Genomic DNA, 22,621 nt, shown 5'->3' with positions numbered 1-22,621 from the left:
TGGATTCCCGATGGCCAATGCAACCGCATTTATGAGTTTGCTCCGTATAAAAATGCAATTGATATTCAAAACTACAGCAAAGTACGCTCATGAAAGACAAACTATTTCCTATTGGATTTTTATAGGAGTTTGTAACGGAACTATATTAAATAAAGGGGATGGCAATAAAAATGTAGATGCATGCTACTCTGGCCGTTACGGGCAAGAAATATGTAAGAAATATGCATCTGAGAGGTCGGGAACATGCAATACTGAGTATGTTTTATTCAATAAAGGCCGCGGAACCAATATAGCCGGACGCAGGTATATTGGACTGTTACTAGAAATGAAATATGTAAATTTCATTAGGGAAGCACTCGGATGAAACTATCCGAATAGGCAAAACCTCCGTAACGCCTCAGGGAGATAGCTGAGCATCTGAGGTTGCACGTAAATATAAGTTGAAGCATACTTCACGGACACAGAGCAACGTCTTTAAGAAAGATCATTTGGTTTTACTTACAAGTTATGACAGCGTTAAGTTGGACATTTTTTTTTTTTTTTTTATTATGCATGGGTTTACTCATGGCCACAGACTAGCCGAGGCGTAGACGTGGCCTACGATGGAGCGAGCTCGCCCAGAAGGTGCCTGTTCACTCTTGATTTGAAGGTTGCCGGGTTATAAGAGCACGGAAATATAGACGCCGGCAAGGAATTCCATTCCTTGGCAGTGCGCATAAGGAAAGTAGAAGCAAAGCGCTTAGTGCGAATTGGCGGAATATCTACCAAGTAAGGATGGAAACCGGCCGTGCGTCTAAAAGTCCGATGGTAGAATGGGGACGGTGGAATGAGCTCGTGTAGCTCTTGGGCACACTCCCCGAAGTGCAACCTGTAGAATACCGACAGGCTGGCGACTTTCCGCCGATGGGCCACACACATGGGCACATTAATTAGTTGTCTTAATTAGTTAGTAAAGATAAGATGTGTAACAGAGACATAGTTGGGTAATGATTCATTGTTGTATTTGGTACAATAGGTGTCTACTAAAATAAAGATATCCGCTTGTCTAGGCAATATTGGCTTTGAACCAATTGAGACAAGTTTTCCAATAGTAACATGTAAACAACGATTTGTATTCAGTTCCTGCCTCCCCAAGGGAAGCAAAACAATGCAGAGAAAGTATTCCAATCTTTATAACTGAAGAGCACGTGCATACTGCGGCGTGGTATACCTGTGTCGCGTGCATGACAGTGCTCGCTATGCGCATATTGACTTATCGTTCCAGAAACTTTGATGACTTTTTAATAGCTCCCAGCGGGCTTTCGAGTTAATTTTATCGTTGCAGTTCGGCGACTGCTAAAATTTTCACGAAATGAGTATTAAAATGCTTCGTAGAATTTCACCGTCAACAAAGCTAATTGGCATAAAATGGGCCATAAAACATTTGTGATCATAAAATGCTACAAACGTGCAGTTCCAAAAGTTTAAGGATTTCAAAAGATTAAAGAGTCCTAAACACGTGTGGGACATAATGGAAGAGCATAAGCTACGTACCATAGCTCTGGGACTTGCATTGTCATGGTCACGTCGGAGCCGATGTCTCTATAGTTATTACCGATACTCAACATTAGCCGTACAAAAGAAAAAATACGACAAAAAAGAGTTCGATGTCACGCCCATGCAGTTCGGGAGGTTCTCACGCGGGCCCGTGTGTCCCGAGCAAACAAAACTTCTACCGAGAGGCTGTAACACGAACCCCGTCCGCCCACTTTCGTGTACACGATATCTATTGCCTCTTACGAACGTAATAAGGATGGCTTTCTTGAAGAAAGAGGACGATGGACACGGAAATAGGAGTTGTGATAGCAAGGATGCGCTGTAAGGCTTCGTAACAAGAGTGACCACGATACGACGTCCTACTACGAGTCTATTGTAACAAAAAGAGTATAAATAGCCGCGAGGTTCGACACGTTTGTATGTAAGTTTACAATTTTATCCTCCCGTGGGAACAGTCTGCGGGCGATGTGATAATTGCCTAGTTTGCCTAGAGCCTAAACCTTCGAAGGCGAATATAAAAGCGGTCATTACTTTTGGGAAAGTATAGGGATACGAAATGGGCCAATGATAGGACGATATGGAAAATGATAGGGATTGTGTGGGTCGCCCTAATGATATGGTTGGGTCTTTAGCGGACGGCGAACTTCGACGTCGAAACGATTTATAGTTGTATCTGTTAAATTTATTAGCGGTAGAATTTACTTGATTGATTGTGGCGATTAGTGATGTGGCGCAGAAATTATCACATTCCGAGGAATATTTGTCAAACAAAAGAATAGTACGAATGAAACAATATTAAAACTTATTGGAAACAAAATCAGAACTTTGTTTTTATTTAATTTATTAAGATAATATTTGTTGGTTGTGGTAAAATTTTAGCATTCAGGAAAATAAATTATACACGCGAATTATAACAAACCCAATATATGTATTTTTTGCGTAATTTTTCATGACATTTCACATTATTTTTTACAGGTTCTCCTAGCCAGTGTCCAAAGAAATACATAGTCTGTTCGAAAAGAGAAGATTCGTAGAACATGTTGGTTCGTGGAACATGTATATTCCACGACTCTCCTCTTTCCGCACAGACTGTAGGTAAGTACCTACCGATTTTGTTGAAGCATGGGTAATATTCCTGGATTTACTGGGAACAATGGGAATGTGAGACACGTCTCCAAGATTTACCCACATCACTAGTGATGATTAAATATTGGTAAGCCGATTAACCGAACAGTTACTGAGGCTCGACCGGTGATAAAGACTCCGATTGACGTTTTACTGCGACTATAAAATATCTCCGACTGAAGATCGAATGTAAAATATAGGGCTTTACGCGAAGAGATTTATTGGGAACTAATTTTGTAGTAATGATACGAAACCGAGATATAGGGTGTCATGTGCGATATAGAATACGAGGTGTAACTTACTGTAGTAAAAATGTCATACACTTTTTTTTTCAAGAGGCACAGTTCTTTAAATTGGTATACAAAAAATGTTGTGATTTTTCGACTCGGAGTAATTAACAATGGAGCCGCCATTAACAGGCGTTCCCCTCTGTCGAAAATAGACGGCCAATGGTCAATCTGATGTCAACCATATGTATGGACTGACGTTTATCTGACATGACGTACCTATACATTTGATGTGCCCCTCCCCCGCAAAAAACGGCAGACTATTTTCTACCGAAAATTTTAGACATGGCGTCTCCGTTGGTTATATCCTCCAAGTTTTTCGACCCGTTTTTAGAATGAAACTTTCTATAGTGAAATCATAAATGGAAACCTACCTATTATTTTAAAATTAGTCACAAAACCTACTTTGGTATTATTGTTTTTCGTTTATTTTACTTTGTTAACAAATGGCTGAAAAAGAAAAAAGTTATTTATAAAGGACATTAAATAACAGAAGCTAGATTTTGCTGCGCCCCAAATGCGATACTTCTTAATGTATTATTATTAGAAAATAAAATATATTTTTCTAGTTTATTTCCAAGTATTTTTTATGTTTCAATAAATGTATAATGTCTTCCTTTGGCTAATCACTTATGAAACTGACAGGTATCCATACGTGAGTAGATTTACTTACAATTTCGAAACCCAAATCAAATTTCTTAAGGCAAGGACGCGCATCACCTAGAATACATTAAACTGTAATCACTATTTCGACCTCTGACGGAAGCCGGAAGTTGGTGAATAGGAGTGTCGATACCGAAATGGGTCGGTTTCCTGCCTTCGTCTACAAACATATTGTAGTGTATGGCTACTGTAACCTGGTCTGAAGACTTTAAACAGTTATGGGTGAATATAGGTCAGAGTTAAACTGGTGTGTAGCATAGTGATCAGTGTGTTAATAACACAGATAAGTATTCCAAGGCGCAGTCAAGCAAAACGCTTAAGGTATTTTTACGGGTCACAGTTAAAACCCTATCTTGCATCGATTTCGTTAAACCAAGACAGGTGGTGGTGGTAACAAATATTTTTATGTCTACAGGAGCCATAAATGTATGCACTAAAGAATATGCGTATTAAGGAATGGTTTTTTTAACACATCATCATGGAATCTGATTTATTTTGCTCAGTTGATTGGTGAGTTAAAACAAAAAAAATCTAAGTAACCACGTTTTTAACTTGGCATTTTAGCATCAGTTTCCAAAAGAGCGCTAAAATATCTGTGTATCCCCTTAAATCGGTGCATCAAAGGGCCTATTGGTCTACCGCGAAAATATAAATTTTGTTATTTGCCTCTCACCAGAGAAACAGGTAAATAAACCAACGGAAGAAACGGTTCCCGGGCCCTCTAAGGTTGGACCTATATTCGGTGGGCAATATGATGCGCAGGAGCCGACGTCACGGCAATAAGCAGCCAGCGGCGCGAGACCGCACGTACTAGCAACAACGAATTATTTACCATTGATAGAGCTAGACCTTAATACCATTGATATAAGGTTTACAAATGGTTAGTTAACAGTGTTGACGATGGCACAATCGATCTTATTCAACTAACTCAATATTTACCAAGGCCCTTAGGAGGTCTGGTTCCCGCGTTTTTACGCATACCTTTCGTGTTTGATGTAAATGTAACAGCGGAACGTAGAACGTTTGTGTTGACCGCTAGGTCGAGGTATGCTCCACTTAATTCTGAGACCAACTCCAGAATATTAATTTAAGGTTTTATTTTGGAATTGTTTCTAAATTAGGTAGTTGTACCTTTACTTATGATAATTAACCTAGTTGATTTTATAAACGTAACATTTTTTCTCTTAAGTAAACCAATAAACTTCATGTTATCCCCTCTACACTTAAATTATAAGTTATAGGCACCGTGCGCGTTGGAGGATCTGCCATCTTGTGGCCTGAATCGGAAACATATGTGCAATGTACATTGCACCAGAGACCATTTCGTGGCACTTTCTCTTTTTTATGTTTCTCTGTTTAGTATAAGTTTTTATTTTGTGTTTGTGCTTACGAATAAAATTATTTCTATTCTATTCTATTCTATTGCCAAAACAAGTGCTACCATTTACCGTTCTCGTAGTTCTGCCATCTTCTGGGCTACATTGGAAGCATAAACGTCACATTTATGCCTCACGCCAAAAATCTGACAGCTCCTATGCTGCCCCCTATAGGCTATTAGCTACATTTAGTGCGGACATAATCGTAGACGCGCAATGAATATAAAATAGCACAACAAAAGAGTATTGATCATAGGGTAGCCCTTAATGAATCAAAAATATTTAGGTAAGAGTAAAAATAAAAGAAAACACCCCAGAGGGATTCGAACCCGCACCTTGCAAACGGGCTAAACGTTCTTACCACTCCTTCCGCTCGGGGCGAAGAGTTTTTACTTATATTTTTATTTTGAATCAATTAATTATACGCTATAGATAGGTAGGTACTTCTTTTTAAAAACATATTTTTATCCAATACTTAGCTGAAAAAGTAAGTAGTTACCGTCAGCAGCAGATGTTGCTAAGCGGGTGAGGTATTCAAAATTACCTTGACACGCTCTTATTCTCTTAACAATATAGTCGCGTCAAGATCATTTTGATCACCTGGCCCGCTTAGCAACTTCTGCTGCTGACTGTACGTAGTCCATTGATTGGTTTGTTTTTTTCTAACACAATTTTTTTTTACCATTTCTTATTTTCAGACTAAATTTTGCGAAACGCTGCATAGCCTATCTAAAGCGTGAACATATCCCTATAATAGTTGTAATTTTCTCACTTTTCTAGCGTAACCCAATTCCCAAGTTCCTTTTATTCGAGCCTTAACGTTCATAGCTACTGATAGCGGCTCTCAAGCGGTATTTTGTTCACCACTGTTATAGCACGTAGCATTTAAAACAACGCGTAAATGCTTGTATTCGCAACATTAATTTTATTGTTACTGCGAGCGTAAAGTTGATGTTGTAAAGTTTGGGCGACCTTTGACTGTAAAACGGTACATTGTAACTCACGGCAATAATGTTTATATTGTTTGAAATTCTTAAAAATATACATATTTACTAGGTTATGCGCCAGTGTCTAACAACTAACTACCTAAAGCAGTCTGGCATGGACACCAACGGTGACCATGCATTATATTGCCTAAGTATGTTTCTGACGTGAATTTACCTTATTAATATTAAGCATATTATTTGTTACAATAAGTACGTACTTACCTAAATAAGTTAATAATTTAAGTAACTACTTAATACACTGCATGTTAGCACCAAATAATTAATTTATCATTTGTCAAATTTCAAGGTATCTAAAATGTACCTACCTGCTGCAGATATCATCATCTCGAATTGAATAAGTACCTACCCTTGTATTCAATATACTATTTAATATCAATAGCAAATCTCTATAACGATATTAGAGATATCATCTAACTAAATGGAATAGAAAAACTAAACACCGATGCTACGTGACCTTTTATTTAAATAAAAAACCGATGGAGGGTGAAATCCGTCCCTTCCGCCCCGGGCCGTAATTCCCATTCTTATTCAGTTCTCTTGAAGCAGCTCATTTGTAGAAACCAATATAAGAAAGACCCATATCATATCAACTTTACATGTGGCCAGAGGCCATATTATTCTGGTTATTTGAAAGCAAGGTCTCTGTAACCGAATGGATAAACAACCCTAATCTCGTGCCATTCTGTCAACAAACAAACATATTTATAGACATCAATATTTTTTCTGTACTTGAGAAGGTTCACCTTAGAATTATCCTGTCCGTATTAGCTTTATTCCTTTCCTGGGCTTACTTATGATAGGATTAACATACACGTGTACACGTTTATTTTCAAAAGACATATATTAATGTGTGTCTAAAAAGTCTTAAATGGGCATGTTATTTTTACGAATGCGATAAAGATAGCGACAAAACGATTTGTCACTCGTTAGCTTTTAGCTAGTTATAGTAGGTAGTTGTTTACAGGAAAGCTTTTTAAGTTAAACTAAATTAACAGAATATTAAATTGGTATTAATATTAATAAACATGTCCTAAGATGTAATGTGATTTTCATCTTAGAAAATAATTGATAGGTATTTTAACGCTATTACTTTCAAAAGGAATAAAGGGAAGGATATAAAATCGATAGCAATTTTGACTAAAAATATTCTTCCATTAAAAATAACCCCTTGAGCGTATATTGCGATCAGATTGAAATATTGGTTCGAGCACGTACCAAAACAAATATATTGTATTGGCGCACAAACTTTGGGCGATGTTTTCCTCCAGCGAAATTAAAATTCCGGAAAATAGAGTTCCACGCCACGCCAGCGGGTTTAAAGTAATAAAATGAAATTTAATACCACTTGCTCGATTGCACAACCTCCTATATCCATAGACAGTAATTGTAAATACCATTTTACTTCATATAAAATAAAGCTCAGAATTCCATAGATGAATAAAATAAGATAGGTAGGTAGGTACCGTGTAATGAAAAATACGAATTTGCAGCAAAATATTGGCACTAATATAATGGAACATATAAAGCTTGTATTTCCAGCCATTTTATACCCTTTTGTCGAAAACAAGGGCTCATGAACGAAAATTTAATATATTGAACATCTACATAAACGTAGCCTTATCATCACAATGAATGCAATCGCAAATATTGATTTAAATGCATTTCCTGTGGGATGCGGTATTATCGATACCTTTATTTATTGATACAACGATAATTTTATTGGCCTTTACAAATATAAAGAATTAAATATTTACATATGCGTCAATTACCTACGATATTTTGTTTGGTCCATGTGCGGTGACCTGAAATTATACGTCATTTTGAACCTTATGACAAGTATGAAACTGCTCATTATTGACTGTCACTGTGACAAATTGGATCATTTTTCAATTGCGCTGCCAATTCGGAAATGGAACTGGAAGTTCCTATAGTCCCGTACAGTCAGCAACATTGTTGCGCTTACCAATTGCCAAAGCTGACATGAATAGTAACCTAGCAAGAAAGGGCAACGACGAGAAGTTGCTTATCAGAGTTAGCGGACGATATGCTCAAATAATTATATTGTTCGCGTCATTGACTTTAATATCACGCGACATAGCGCTGTATCAGGAGCGGCAATTTCTACAACGCGCTAATCAATTTTTTATGGGGATGGGGATTAATTATTTATTTAATTTATTTTATTCATTTTAGGGATAACAAACAGCTATACAATACAGTGTTACATTTAGTAGTAGAATTAAAATTAACTTAATGCATACCTAACGACATTATCCACGGATTACAACAAAATTATGCAATATTTTTAATAAGTATAAGTAATCAGACTGACTTAGATATTGCAGTAGTCAAGTACTCAGTTTCACATTATTATAGCTTTGCGTCGTCTCGTGAACAATCGAGAAGTGTTTGAGTTGGCTAAGACGCGCGAGGTAATGGGATTTCATCTGAGCTGAGACACCTGGCAATACCTAGATGGAAGTCTCGATGCTACGCTTTAATCAAGATTTTCTAATATAAACATCTTGGTTAGAGTGTGTACCTGTCCTATTTTATATTAATAAACGTAAGTACATACAAATAGAGCATTAAAAATTAAGGGCTTACATAATGTACGAATACATCTAAAGTACGATAGAAATGGCATATAGTGTGAAACCAATTTACCTTATTTTTTTCGTAATCGCGCACTTTTTGTGGACATCCATGATTTTATTAACAGTTTATACTTAAATATTTTATTTATATTAATTACTAGTTATTAAAGTACTTATATGTTAATGAGAAGAATTAATATTATTTTTCAAATGAAACAACCATAGTAAAACTTTAAGATTGTACGTTAAATGCTAACAAAATCAGTCATATTGATTTACTTAGAGCAAAATTTAAATGTTTAAAATTACGAAAGATGAAAACGATCTCATCGTTAAAAAGCGATCTCGCACAGAAAAATAAAGACTAACTAAACCAATTTGTACTATTCTTGGCAGCATGTATACCTACGGCAATTAATCTGTCTCTTAGGAAATGTCCTTTTCCGGCGCTAATAGGGGAATCTTGTAGCTGGGGGCGATATTATTCTATAGAAAATAAATGACTATTATCAATTAATCTCAGTGCAAGACAGTTTTTATGGAAAATGTCGCTAATGCTAAAAATATATGTTTGTTGGTGCAAATAAATAAGTGTCACAGAGTAAAAAGTAACAGTGGTCCGACGGCCTTTGACATGTACCGAGCTACTAACATTTGGCGATGACGGCTATGTACTTACCTATGCAGCTCGGGTACGTGCGACCCGCCCCCGTCTCCCCTCGTCGAATGACTCTATAGTAAAGACCAGTGTTTTACAAACTTTTTCATGATGCGACCCCCTTAGTACAAACAAAATTTTTCACTTAGTATGTAGGTACTGTTTTAAGACTAGCAGAGGCTTACCCACAGTTTGCAAAACACTGGTGGTATATACTGTGTAAGCGTATTGTAAAAGGATAATGTTTTCACTTCCACACTCTGTCCCATCCCAAGTCCGTGCAAAGTTAGTTTCGCCTCCATATCTAATTAAGAACTGTCATATAGGTATATACCCAATTAAACAATATCAGTGCATTTAAAGTGTAGCATTACCCTTTTAAACTTTAATCACTCCCAAACAATTTGTGATCAGACCTGTCAATACCCATAGCAACACCCTACGTGTGAGCTAACAAGCCTCTATAATTAAAATAAGAATACAAAAGATAGAGAAGCTTATCCGAGCTACTGAGCAGTAAGTAATAGATTTATTAAGCAGCCCTCACTGAGAGCACTGAACCGTTTTCGATCCACTTTTTATCCCTAACAACGGCTTGATTGCTCCTCATAGATCGACACCTACTAGATAGCCAATGGAACTTCAATAATTTAGAAAGAGGACGTTTGAACAGTGGCAGATTTGCAGACTTTGCCGCCCTAGGCCCCAAGCCCTGTAGCCGCCCCTTTCTCAGCACCCATCATATTGACTACATTTTCAGTTATTTCTTGTTATCGTCAGCGATTTTTTTGTCACAACTTGCCGCCCCCAAAAAACGGTAATTCGAGACTGACATCCATTTTGTCTGTTAGTAGGCAGCTCAAAACCAAATTATGCATTTAATATAGCAGTATGAAAACAGAGTTGTGTCTACGTTTACAAACTTAACTTGTGTCAAACACGGACTAGTTACTGTAACATGCGCGGCTCGCGGGGTACCTACAAGGGGTGCAAGTAAAAATGACTATGACCCTTAATACCTATTGCCTAATAACTTGACATGTAATGTTTAAAATATTATAAATATTTAAATGACTATGACTATGTCATTCTTAATGCTTCAAAGCGAAGTCTGTAGGAGGTAATCTACGTATGTTGATCCCTTCCATAATGGGCTGAGAACGCTCAAACGTGTCTAGTGTAACTCGGAGAATTCCCATCTCCACGCATTACCTTTATAATGCTGGCAAGTGTACCGCGGTAGGAGTCAAATTATATTTCCATACGAAAGTAGATGCAAAATTGCTTTCTCGTGCTTTGAAATTTAGTGCGTCTGGGTGTTTAAGTAAGAATCTAGCTAGACTAGCAGTATTGTGGACTCTTTTTTTTAAGTAAAAATTTTAAATTTATATATATTATTATGTCACAAACATACTCTGTTTATGGCATATTTATAAATTCAACATTTACTTTTCCAAAATGTGACACAAGACTAATCAGTTTGTGTTGTGTACCAATTTTCTTTTAAATTTGACGATGCGTGTTGCGGATGACATATGTGAAAGTATACATTTTATTTTGACGAAACCTGAGGTGGATGAGCTATCTGTATAGTGACGAAGCCTGCGCTGTGGATCTGAAGGTACTGCTATTATTATGTTTTTTTTTGTGGGTTTAGTAAGTTGCGATTTTATTATATATTTATAAAAATATTTGGAAATCAAAATACAAATGATCGAAGGTAAAGTGCACTTTTATTTCTTAATCGGATTGAAGCCCATATCCATCTTATTTAAGCAAGTTACGGTAACAGTAATAGGAATGTTTCATATATAAGGCTATGCATAAAAAGGTAAGAATGTCCAGAATAAGACCCTGTAACTTAAATCTTTCTGGTTTAGCCCATCGGATGACTGGTAGAGAATCCCTTAAGGCATTAAGTCCGCCGTTTGTACTATCATATATCGCGCAATAAAGGCTAATTAATTAATAATATTTAATGACTAAGCAATTATGATTGAAACTAATTAGCATTCACCCCATTTATATAATATTATATAAATATTTCTGACTATTAGGCTTTAAGGCGTATCGTGAAAGCACATTTAATATATTATTAATTATTCTAAATTGTAAATAAATATATACTACATATGTACCTACCCAAGTAATTAGCTGCTAGTACATATATTCATGATAATGGCTTTGTGATCCGCATCAAAATATACTGAAACATATAACATGGCTTTCACATTCTTGTAACTAAATTTTGTTCCGATTAAAATACATTATAGGAAATTAATTTACGTTTCAATATCGAGATCGATTATAATTACAACTTCAATTAATATTTAGTTATTTGTTTTATAATAACATTACAATATAATTTGATGTACAGGATGTTTTTCATCGTATTTTCTTGGAAACGTCATGCTACTTCAGTCAATCTCAGTACTTTTTGTACCGAGACTGTCTGAAATAGCAAAACACGTTCGTACGTCTCCGTGAAAATACGATGGAAAATAAGTGTACTACATCTGTAAATAATTTCACACGAATACGTAATGAACAATATTAATAACGTCAAAACAGAATACCTAGTTGCTTTCAGCAGAAATAACAATCGTGAAACTATTACCACAGTATAATTAATTAAATGTTAACGTAGTCATGACATTGACAAGTTCTATATGATTCCGGGCTGATGGGATCGGGAGGTTGTTGTTGGGATGTTTTAGATTTAGGGTCTTTATAAACTGCGTTATTTTGTAACGATAAAAACATACGTTTACATTTTATTTTTATTATATTCTGTACGATATTTTAAATTGCAAAAAGCTGCACAAAGTTACAGTGTATAGAAGAACTTTAAGTTATGTAACTGTATTTAACTACAAACGTAGAATTTATAACGTGAATAGTAAATCAAAGAGCGCTTAAGCTTTAAAGGATAAGCCATTTAGGAGTTTACTTGGTAACTAAATCAAGCACTTTGAGATCCTGGGGAATAAATAGTTACAGCGTATTCCGTATGCGTGTCCGCGTATTATGGAAAGCAAACAAGCCGAAATATTTAGGTAAGCCATTTATTATTTTGTACCTGTATAAAAGCGAAAGAAAAGCTTACATTGGTAACAGATTTTAAAAATTCGAAGCTGGGATTCTCAATTCGTCAGAACCTTTTTTAGGGTTCCGTACCCAAAGGGTAAATCGGGACCCTATTACTAAGACTCTGCTGTCCGTCCGTCCGTCCGTCCGCCGTCCGTCCGTCTGTCACCAGGCTGTATCTCACGAACGGTGCTAGCTATTAGACAGTTGAAATTTTCACAGATCATGTATTTCTGTTGCCACTATAACAACAAATAACTACTAAAAACAGAATAAAATAAAGATTTAAGTGGGGCTCCCATACAACAAAAGTGATTTTTGGCCGAAGTTAAGCAACGTCGGGCGGGGTCAGTACTTGGATGGGTGACCGTTTTTTTTTTGCCTTTTTTGCATTATGGTACGGAACCCTTCGTGCGCGAGTCCGACTCGCACTTGCCCGGTTTTCCCACATTCCCGATTTGGGAATGTGGGAAATTCATTTCTTATTTTAAGAGTCACAGTTGGTCCTATTGTCATCAGAATCTGATGAGGTGGTCCTGGAGAAAGTGGAGAAAGCAAGGGAACTCTTCATAATGCTCTCGGAAAGACTTTAACATTTGAAGAAATGAAAATGCTGATGAGGTCTGAGGCCGCTGCTGTGAAATCTATTCTCTCTTTTAAACTCTCTTTTAAAATATCTTTAGGGATTTTCTTGTTTAAAGCCGTCAATTTGGCGTTCTCGGTATTCATTTACAGTAGACGCTAGTTGTATTGAAGGGTTTAGACTTTAGCTAGGTAACTAGTTAGTTTATATATAACTTCCTAATTATTTTAAATAGAGTAAGCCACTGCGTAATTAGTTCAACCTGCAGTGCCAAATAGCAGCTGTCTAAACAGTTGTTAAAGTGACAGACTAACTAACAACGTGTTTTGGGAGCGTGCCCTGCTCGGGCCGGTACGGCAAATGTTTGGGCCAATTAATCCCAAATGTTAAGCTAACCTGGCTTAGATTACGAACAGCATTTACGGTGCCTAAAATTAAAGGGTTATCAATGTTATCATGGTTGGCTCCGTATGAAAAAGCAGACCATGATGAACATGTGACATGTCACTAAATTGTTCGGGTTCGCGTACGGGTAATTATAATGCATAGCCTAGCGAACGAGAAAGATAATGTGTTATGGTTTAGGGAGATAGCAAACGTGACTGTCAAACTTCGGTTTTGCTGTGGTAGAGGCAGGCAGAGACACGAGTTGTCTAGAGGCGATATACTAGATAAATAAAGGGATTCGGAGAACGGTTTTGAAGAATGACTATCCATGATCCAGACTAGAATTGTACTTAAAACAGAGGAGAAAAAAGCTACTTTTTATAAAACTACAAACTACGTCTTCCATAAAGCAACAACTTTGACGAAACTACCTTGATAGCTTTTAAGCTATTGCTGGGTGTGTCGAAAAATACATGCGTACATATTAATACATAATACATATATGCGATCAAATCATTAAGAGTCAAAACTCTAATCTAGACACACCACGTACCTACTAAATAATCCTAAGAAGACGTGCGGAATCTTATGGTATAAACATAACAGGTATGAATTAACTAAAATGTATTTGAATGAACATAGCTCCTTCTTCTTAATTAAAGGAATAAAATTATTTTTTTATGATAAAAACCTTCATTTTATTTTATTTTTATTTTATTTATTAAAAACTTACACATAAGTTAACAGTATAGCACCAAAGCACTTATGCGGTATATACATTTAAGATTCAAAATTGGAAGAACAAACATTGCAACATTAACATCTAGGTCCTATAATAGTGAGATCAGGGATTAACATTATATATCTATATTATCTATGCACCTTATCAGCTTCCTGTAAAATACACCAGCACTATCAGCAAATATATCAACATCATCAGACTCCAATATGATGCAATTTAGAGCAGCTCGGGCTCGAGCGGTGGGAGCGTTAGCGCCGCGCCGTGTGCGCGCGCCGGGGCCCGCGAACAGGCGCCGCCGCCGCCGCGCCGGCACCGCGCCGCCCGCGCCGACACACCCGCCCGGCACGCCCGCTACGCCATTCGCCCGAGGCACTAAGTCCCATTCTCTCAAGCACGGATGCGCCATCTACTTCATTGTGAAGTAGTTGACGATAATGCATTATATGAAGCAGCTTGCGTCTAGTCTCTAGTGTTTGAAGGCCGACCATTCCTGTTACGAATAATCAATGAATAACAACGGTATTCTTTGCTTAACCATTGTTATAATTTGAATGGAAACATTCGATCTTCCTTTTACATTATCGGGAAGAAAACAACACCCCAGAAACATGGAAGCCACAAAATCCAGAGCATTCAACTGATAAATGCTGGTGTATTTTACAGAAAAATGAGCTTCTGACGTCAGAAAAATGTAACAGGCTAACGTACTCGTATTCGTTTAGCTCGATACGTCGTTTGTTAGAGTTTAGACGTGTAACGTCTGGCATGCTTCTTGCTATATCATGCGCGTAAAACGTAAGTAGGAAATTTATTACTAATTAGTAATGTAGCGGGTATGGTTATTGGTTAACATCTTAGAGTATTAACACAATCTATATTATACAGTAAGTATCTAATATGGATGTTATATCGATCGACAGATTCGGCTTTAAAAAATTACGCGTCCTCTCTTTATTTGCGTTGCTGTAAAGTTTCAACTATTCAATATATTTTAATTAACTGTTTCCAGTAATGAAGCGCTTTTCTCTGCGATTGTTTAAGCACTCAATGAATTGTATTTATTCTGTTTACGGAGCCAGAGCAAACCGTGTAAAGATTAGGTTCCTAAAATAACAAAATATTTAACAAATTAATGACATTACCCTCACAAACATGTACATATGTATTTGTATATAGGTTTATGGTTTTTTTACAGCGACCGAGGATACGTAACCATAACAACCAGCCACATGAAAAAGTGTTGATTAGCCCCAATAATTTATGTACATATTTTCATATCCGTGTTCTGTAATTCAGACGAAACGAAGACGTTCGATAGACTTAAATAATCATGACAGCCGCATACTAAAAAGTTGTAAGGAAGCTTTACGAATATATTAGGTACTACTTCTAATTAAAGATGCGGGACTAAGTTTGTGGCATTTTGCATAAATATTCCATCGAACACTTTTGAATATTAATAGACTTCGCGAAGACAATAATTATAATAAACGAAGCTTTTCTGACAGAAACATTCAGCTGAAAGCTAATAGGCTGGATTTTGTGCAAATTTTTAGCCGCTGTTCCTACTCATGAATATAACAGTGCCTCTATTTTTAGGATGGCAGCAAGCAGAAATGAATAAGTAATATATAAAGTGCAAACCGTAATTAAGATTAGGTGAATAAAATGACCAAACGTCTCTGAACCAGTCTCTGAACCCTACAATATCGTAAATTTGTGGAATTTAGTGGATCATTATCAAATTTAACCTCTAATTTCCCTAAGCAGAATATTAAACTGGCATTTATTTTGAGATATCGCTTTTACCTTGCGAGGGCAGTTGGTTCATTTTCAAATTTAGGCGCTAATCTAACTTTATTAGCTTTCCTGTTCATAATGGTTTGGATACGACGGGAGTATTCAATTTCATAATTGCGGTTTAGGCTAATTGAACACATCGAGAGCATAATAATAATTTAGCTCCACCATTCTCGGTTTTCGGAAACAAGCCCAATGCAGAATCGAAAATTTAATTCAAATTTAGTTTTTTTAAATGTATTTTTAAAGGGATGTGGTTTCGTCACGCAGTTATGATGCCACCCCCGTAATGAGATCTATAGGAATAATGTAGTATTATGTATTATTCTACTAGCAGGTACATATTACAATACCGTTAGGAGGCAACCAAGACTCACTACATAATTCCAAAAAATATATAGGTAGGTAAATTGGTATATAATTAGAATTACCAAATCATTTTTATTCCGAATGAGGCTCTAGGAAACTGTTTGTATTTTTGTTTTATAGTCTGACGCTGATTATTTAAAACTCAAAATAAATTCCAGGGATATTGGAATCGGGATTCGATGAGGATTTTACTTTTCCATGTCCATCTGTGCTAACGATGAGTCGGATGTAGGTAGAAAAACAAGCAACAAAATGCGGAATAAATGGATACTGGTGACGATTCAGTGGCTTTCATTAGGGTTCCAAAATATTTATGTTTTTAGGACATTCACAGATTTCAAAACAAAAACTGTCACTCACTATGGATAAGTTGATAGGACAATACGAATACACCTATGGACAATATTTATACGGATAAAGATTCAATCAGAAAATTAATCTTTATATTGTCTATATCATAGATATAAACTATGGATGAGCGCATGCATATGAATTGCCCGTTGCGATCTTCATGTCAGCAAAAAAGCGCCATCTGTTACACACTGCGTACAACTACGTGAGCTCGACTCTCGCGATAACTTTGTACGGGCGTACAAGGCTTGTTAAGTTTATTCGCGGTTTATATCAGAAGAGCGTCGATTAAGTTTATGGTTAATCAAAATTATTTGTTGTATTTGTTGGCGTTGTTTGATATCCGTGTCGTCGACACTGACGCTCCTTCTTACCTCTCAAGACCCGTGACATCTGTACTAAAATCAGCTGAAGACGAAAAACAGAGAAAATATTCCACGGCCTGTGAAATGCGACATGCAACTTTCACACCACTTGTAACATCTGTTGACAGCGTCTATGCACCCCAAATGTCCTCCGTTATAAAACATATGGCAGAAACCATATCTCAACGTTGGAACCGATCTCTAAGTACTGTACTGGGCTGGCTGAGATGCAGGATCAGTAACGCCGTTATACGTGCCACCACCATGTGCATCCGAGGCACACGCCACCGGTTTAAGTCCCCCGCCTGGTGGCTTGGGTTCGACGACGGTGCCGCCCTTCCACACATCGACTGAAACCCCTTTTCTACCCTACCTACATATGTCTTAACCTAACCCTTTGCCTATGTATTACTTATGATTCTCGTAATAAATGCTTTAGTTAACATATTTATTGTATTAAAATGGGCGAACTTATCCTTATAAGTTTCCGTTCTTCTACGTTATTTCGTGATGTCATTATCGTCTCAGGTGGCAATGCAATATTTTAAACATTCGCGCAGTGCGGTGTGCCGCCCTGTGTAAGCCGGCTCTGTCAAGGTCGACAAGTTGGCCGAGCTACTAGCTACAGCAGTACAGTTCGATAAGTACCTCCCGAGCTTTCGCGAGTAAAATGCGGCGAACAACTATTTGTTAGTTTCTTGCTTGCAAAACAGGTAGAGTAAAAAAGAAGGAAACAGCAATACAAACTAACTATTTTGGCTCAGTGATCCAAAGAGAATCTTGGCCTCCGAAACGAGAGCGTGCCACCTGTCCACAAATATGATGCAAAAATATAAGTAGGTAATGGAAAGTATTAAATACAGCGATGTGAATTAATCGGTGTTTGAAAATGCGCGCTTTGTTTCTAGCGCTCACCTGTTAATTTTTTTTGAGTTTTACCTACAGTTAATTAAAAACTTTAACCTGACAAGAATTAATATACTAGGTACCTAAGTCAACGAATAAAACAATAACAAATACTTGATCTTGTTATTTCGAATGTTTTTAATAATTATGTAAAAGAAACGGGAACAAACTCTGTAAGACAGACAATAGGTACTTTAATTTCGGTAATTATATCCGGTAGGTAATCAACTAATCATATTTAAGTAAATTTACCTATACAAATCACGCAGTATGCATTTCTACTTCATAATAACTTCCAAAGAGAAATGACGTCCTTACAAGGTTAATGCATTAGCGCTATGACGTACGAGCGAACATTAGTTGCTCGTGAGAATGAAATAAAATTATCGTTTAAAATTGGTTTTAAGCAATACATAAACCTAATTGGAAATTACTTACCGATGATATGAGATCCCATTTTTTTTCTTATACTTCCTATAATGGTTTTTGCACCCTTTTACAACGCAATAAGGCATTTTTGTGTTATGCTGCGTGACAACTTTCTACTGCGCAATTCGCCACACGACTGAGCGCCGGGGTGTGATAAATGCAAATATCACACCCATGTAGCGGCCCCCTTTTTAGTGCTCGTTAGCCGCGTCCTTACGAAGTAATATATATGTCCATGGTCTATATAATATATTTCAGCCTGTAAACAATTATACATATCCTAAACTGAAAATCGTAATTAGATTCCAAAAAAAGTAAGACAATGTTGCCACTTTTTACTAGCGCGTCTTGTATTTATGTAAAAATTAGTAAATAAAAGTACTCTTTTAAATCGTAGGAGTAAAATTACCAATAAATAAATTATCTTGGCGTGTTTATTTATAAAAAGGAATTTACTATTTTACAAACAAATTATTGCAGTGGAAACATTGTCTTACTTTTTTGGAATCTAATTATGATTTTCAGTTTAGTGCTACAGTCCGTTTTTTTAGCATTAGAAAGAACTTCGCAGAAGTAAGCCTGTGGTTCCAAATCCGGCACTTTTAGCGGTAATAATTTGAAGTAAATATATATGTATTGACCATGCTACATTAGATAATTCAATAATTATTAACAATTAAGGAGCCTGATAAAAACTGCACGCTTGCCTCTGTGGAGTTCTTTTTAATGCTAAAAGAACGAACTATAGGCACACGCCTCTCTGCGCGAGAGAGTTTGGGCTTGGGCTATAGTCCCCACGCCGGCTCAATGAGGATTGGAGACTTCACTTATAGTTCTTAATTTTGAGTATTTCTACCTCTACAGGAGATACGTAAACCTAATTTCTGTGTATTAACTTAACAAACCCAAATCAGTTTAAAATAAATCTCACTAAAAATGTGTCACTTCTTGTCTTTTTAATTTTCGGTAGATACTCCACAGATTTGTATAAAATCAATTAATTAATTCAGGCTTATTTAGTCTACAATTTGATTGATGTCACGGTTTTACTTTCGTTTAGCGATGTGATCAGTTAAGAGGAATTAAGACGAACGAGTCTCCACTGCGTAATTAGGTACGTTTTTAATCCATCCTATTCTTCAGATAACTTTTTAAGAAATATTGCTATTTTATTCTATATACGAGTATGTATTTAAAAGTTAAAAGTTTCGAGTGCTCTCCAAGATGAATCCTTGTAGGGTAATTCGCCAGTAACTGGCCACCTATTAGTAAACTAGCCACCCTAAACTAAAAATGAATTCTATTCATCTATTAAATGGAATTCATTTTAGTATAAGGTGGCTAGTTATTGAAGGCTCGCCAGTCATTTAAACCTTAGAGGTACTAAAATGAATTCTGGTTATATAGGTGAATATTCATTTTTAGTTTAAGGTGGCCAGTTATAGGCCAGTGACCAGTTACTGGCGAATTACCCTATGTAGGTACTCGTAAGCGTGTAGGGTCGGCAACGCGCGTGTAACTTTACCTACCCACCGTCGTAGTATATTTTTTTTAAAGTCAATGCAGTTTTTCTTTACATTTCAATGCAAGTTCGTATCTACCGTGCACCTATTGGCACCGCTGACACATTGCTATCCAGATTATTTGGCACAGAACGAGCTATTTGTTAGGCACGTATCGTATTTGTTGCGATTGTCCACGTGAATCCCCATTGGATACCCGCACGCGAGATTTATACTCGTTCCACTATCACTTTTTCAATTTATTTTTCAGAATAAAATTTTCTGATGATATATTTTTACTAAGTCATACCTAACCTAATAGACCGTCATACATAGTAATTAGCTCCACGTCTTTCCAGTAGACATACCCAACGGTAAGGGCTATAAGGCCTAATTTTCTAGTTTGACCCTTGTCCCTTGTCCGCAACAAAGGGTAGACTCTGACCACGCTAACTTTGCACAAGGATGTAAGGATACATACATATCCTTATAAGCTTCATCGAGACGATCTAAAAAGTTGTGACAGACACTGGTGGAGATCAGCTCAAGACAGGAAAAAATGGGAACGTTTGGGGGAGGCCTTTGCGCGCATAGCGCCATGCAATTAAATAATTTATATATAATAATTAATTCATTATTTTAATCATAATTAAAATGGTAAAATTCACTTTTATAAAAAAAAAGCAATATACATATTTCCTAATAGACAGCTGTAAGAGTAAAATTATTACTTATAAATGTTTATAAATAAGTGGATACTATTAGCATGTTACCTGTATATAATTAATTGTAAATATTGTAACGTTATTTTAAATTGCATGAAATAAAGGGCTATATTATTTATAAGCTTCATGGCGCAACAATCGGCATGAAAACTTATATATGAGTGCTATCTATAGTTTTAAAATATATGTACCTATGGTCCACAAACTAATCTAACGTACTTCTATTATATTACGTGTTATTAAATAACACGAAAGGAGTTTAAATTGTCGTCTTTTTTTACCACTTCTGAAATGAGGCACTTGGCTCGGTAAGGGTTGTGAATGAAAAGGGGTGTGGTTCCGGTCGCTAACTAAGCGCAGACGAGTTCAAACCTAAAATAGACCAATATAAAATCGCTTTCTAGTTACGCATATTTGTTTTGTATCTGGAGCTCACGTTATAGTGGTGACCGAAAACTCGACTATGAATCTCAAAGTACAGTCACCAGCAATAATATTATACAGCGAAAGCCGCATAAAAAACTTGTGACGCATTATTAGTCTTATTGCGCTACCTAATAAGATCCTGTCAGATATTTTTGCGGCCTTCGTTGCGTAACATGTTATAGCTGGCGACTGTACTAACAGCAATCATTTTAACTGAACTTTCGACCTAACGTCTTTGGAATAAGGCTTAGGTTACTTAATGATGTCAACGAGAGTACTAGACAAAGCATTATATGAACTTAAGTGTACTTATTTAAATTGCGATATGGTGGAGGCCAAATGTATTACAAACCTCATAACTAATGGGCCCCATCTCAACTCATCAGTGTTGCAATATACCGACATTACCCATAAGTTTCCCTTTCATTATTCTATAATCATGAACATTAGATTATCATCGAAGCCGGTGAAACAATGAGTAATGTATGCACATTCGACCTGTATGGTCAGACACCGTGCATGGTTCAATGTTCCCGAATAACTAAAGGATTGTGAATGTATATGGTGTGTGAAATGTATGAGGTTGCTTATTATGGGACGATTATGTAGTATGGCTACAGTATTAAACTTTATTAGAGCGATTTTAAAATGTATTATGCGTGACGAATACAATTTTCAAATTTTACAATAGACCATTCAACAACCAGTCGTATTTTTTTTGCAAGAAACCTATGAAAATAAGAATTTTAGTTTAAAAAAAATTATAAACGCACATAAAATATATTTAAATGTTTATCTACCTAGGCACCAACATTTCAATTTAGGTACTCATGTGGTCTAAAATAAATAGAAATCAAATTTTAATAATGTGATAAAAATAATGAAAGATAATTTTATTAGATACTTAATTAAGCATAATATTAAGCTATTGTTAAATAGTTACTGCGCCAGTAAATAAATCATTTAAATATTACGTACAGCATGCAAAACTTATTTAATAAGAATTAGACTAAAACTTAAATTAGGATAAAGAAAATGTACTTACCAATTCGAGTCGTGGCCAAAACCAGAAGAAAACACTTCACCAAAAAGTTCCGATACATTTTTTCCATTTTAAATAGTTTTCCGTAAAACTTCTGTCAAAACATCACAAGTCCACTTTTCAAACAATTTATTTAATCACTTCAAACATAACGTCCATTTTAAATTCACAATTAAAAGTTCAGTTTAAAAAACACAGTTCATAAACAATGTTTTTATTTTTAATAAAGTTCGCGCGAATTCTGGCGCCAAACGTCGTGCGGCCAGCCCGCGTGCGTTCCAAATGCGATGTAAAGGCACGCACACACGGCGTGGTGATCGACCCCACCGGAACCACACTCGATGGTCGCGCGACTGCCGAGACCATGTGCACCGCACCGAGACACGCCTTAAACAAACTCTCGTTTGCATACACATCCCGTTTTAAACCACTTTAAAATAATGATGTTAAAGCTCATTATTGATTGATAAGGATAACGCTGGTAATGAGGGTGTTTTCTAGCGATCAAATTCGTTTGTAGAGCGTACGCGCATAGAAGCCTTACTATTGCTATTGTATTAGAAAAAATGTCTTTTAGCTAAAAAGGGAGATAAAGGACGATGACGTAAGAAATGCGCATACTTTTACAATTAATCACTCGGTGTCTTTGGAAACCGTT

At 36.4% G+C, this 22,621-nt stretch overlaps 1 protein-coding gene across 3 annotated transcripts in view; it reads right to left on the bottom strand.

Moving 5' to 3' along the window:
- LOC134670010 (hemicentin-1) overlaps nucleotides 1-22,552 on the bottom strand; it is a 92,312-nt gene extending 69,760 nt beyond the window's left edge. For all 3 annotated transcript variants that reach the window (XM_063527671.1, XM_063527672.1, XM_063527673.1), the window contains exon 1: nucleotides 21,967-22,552. In XM_063527671.1, coding sequence (XP_063383741.1) covers nucleotides 21,967-22,033 — 67 coding nt within the window. In that variant the 5' untranslated portion in view covers nucleotides 22,034-22,552. The remainder of the gene's footprint in view (nucleotides 1-21,966) is intronic.
- Between the last annotated feature and the right edge of the window lie 69 nt (nucleotides 22,553-22,621).

Source organism: Cydia fagiglandana, chromosome 13, assembly GCF_963556715.1.
Source record: "Cydia fagiglandana chromosome 13, ilCydFagi1.1, whole genome shotgun sequence".
Taxonomy (NCBI): Eukaryota; Metazoa; Arthropoda; class Insecta; order Lepidoptera; family Tortricidae; genus Cydia; species Cydia fagiglandana.
This window is presented reverse-complemented; position numbering and strand designations above follow the sequence as displayed.